The sequence below is a fragment of the Kryptolebias marmoratus genome, linkage group LG13, assembly GCF_001649575.2.
Source record: "Kryptolebias marmoratus isolate JLee-2015 linkage group LG13, ASM164957v2, whole genome shotgun sequence".
Taxonomy (NCBI): domain Eukaryota; kingdom Metazoa; phylum Chordata; class Actinopteri; order Cyprinodontiformes; family Rivulidae; genus Kryptolebias; species Kryptolebias marmoratus.
In genome coordinates this window covers 27362820-27364721 of record NC_051442.1, presented here as the reverse complement: position 1 = coordinate 27364721, position 1902 = coordinate 27362820, and the positions used below count along the sequence as shown (strand labels likewise).

The following is a 1902-nucleotide window of genomic DNA, read 5'->3' as shown; positions in this document are numbered from 1 at the left end:
CAGAAGAAAATCTTTGAGAACCACTGACTTATATGTACATTTCAACCTCTGAATAAAATGTTTCCTAATGACAGTGTTTTTATATTTCATTTGTTAACCCATTTTACAGTGAGCACTGGGATCTAAGTGGCCGAGGTTACCTGTCCTCTTCAGCCTTCATCTGGAAGGCATCCTCCAACCAGTCCAGCAGCTTGTGGGTGAACTCGCTCACATCTTGCTGTTAGACAGACAGACAGACACATGAACATTTCCACTGCAATCTGTATAACATGTAGACCACAACTTCTTTTTTTTTTTTTTTTCTAAATCACAGTCAGCCGGCGAACACAAACCTACCACCAGGCTTAGCCTCTTTCTGTGAGAAACCCTGCATGTTCACATCAGATTTAATGATGAAAAGTACAAAAGGAGGTCAAGATGAGGGGGATGATGTGAGCAGCAAGATTAATAGTTTATAGATTAGATTAGAAAGGCTAAATGTGTTGGAACCAAAAGAGCAAAGTCTGCAGAAAAACAAAAAACAACTTTTATATATATATATATATATATGTTGACATCCCTAGTCAACACTGACTGCCAAACAACTAGTAGCTCAGTTTTTCAACAACCACAAACGGCAACTGCTATCACAACTTGAGATTGACTAGGTGCAACACAAACGCTACGGCAAGGGGGAGGAGCCATAACGCCAGGTTAGAGGGGAGTTAACTCCAACTCCCGTCCAGAGGTTGGGTATGCAGCCCCAATAATGAACGAACCATCTAAGCTGAATGAAACAGCAACTGACCTGAGATAGAATTGTGGCCCGAATGGGCAGCAGACAACCCCGACGACAATTACAAAGGCTGAGTGAAGTACCATCGGAAAGTCTCATTGAAGATGTGAATGCAGCATTGAGAACGATTCCTCCCAACACCATAACGGAAACCAATGAGCTGATCAGTGATCCTGGAGATGCTTGGCTAAAAGAGCAACCATGAGATCCACAAGATTCAATACCCACCATGGAAAAGATGGTTAGAGGCTAAAATCAAGGTAACAAGGAGGGAAGTGAGCCAACTGTCAGAGATCCAAAGAGGTGCGATGAAAAGATCAGTACCCAAGAAGTACAACCAGATGCCAATGCCTGAAGCACTCGAAACTGCCAAACAAAGGCTCCAGCCGCCTATATATCGACCAATAATCTGTCTCTCTACAACATGGAAGCTCATGTCAGGCATCATGGCAGCTAAAATAAGCAGGCACATGAGCACGGCACAGAAGGGCATTGGCATAAATAGCAGAGGAGCCAAACACCAACTCCTTGTAGACTACATAGTTGCCCGAGACTGCAAAACCCGACACACCAACCTGTGCACGGCTTGGATTGATTACAAGAAAGCCTATGACTCAGTGCCACATACTTGGACCATTTAATGCTTAGAGATGTACAACATCAACAGGACTCTAAGGGCCTTCATTGCAAACTCGATGGGGCTGTGGAAAACCACCATTGAAACCAACTGCAAACCACTTGCACAAGTGTCCATCAAATGTGGCATATACCAAGGAGACGCTCTGTCCCCACTGCTGTTCTGTATAGGACTGAACCCCCTCAGCCAAATCATCAACAAGACTAGCTACGGATACCGACTCAAGAATGGGGCCACCATCAGTCACCTCCTCTACATGGATGACATCAAGCTGTATGCCAAGAGTGAGCGAGACATTGACTCACTGATCCACACCACCAGGATCTACAGCACTGACATTGGAATGTCATTCGGACTAGAGAAGTGCGGTCGGATGGTTACAAAGAGAGGGAAGGTCATCCACACAGAAGGGGTCTCACTCCCAGAAGGAACAATAGCAGACATTGAGGACAGCTACAAGTACCTGGGAATACCACAAGCAAATGGCAAC

The 1902-nt window shown here is 44.9% G+C and overlaps 1 protein-coding gene across 6 annotated transcripts in view; it reads right to left on the bottom strand.

Moving 5' to 3' along the window:
- The window catches only part of usp25 (ubiquitin specific peptidase 25), a 106280-nt gene that overhangs the window by 61817 nt on the left and 42561 nt on the right, over positions 1-1902 (bottom strand). For all 6 annotated transcript variants that reach the window (XM_037979155.1, XM_037979152.1, XM_037979151.1 and 3 more), the window contains one exon: positions 141-217. In XM_037979155.1, coding sequence (XP_037835083.1) covers positions 141-217 — 77 coding nt within the window. The remainder of the gene's footprint in view (positions 1-140; positions 218-1902) is intronic.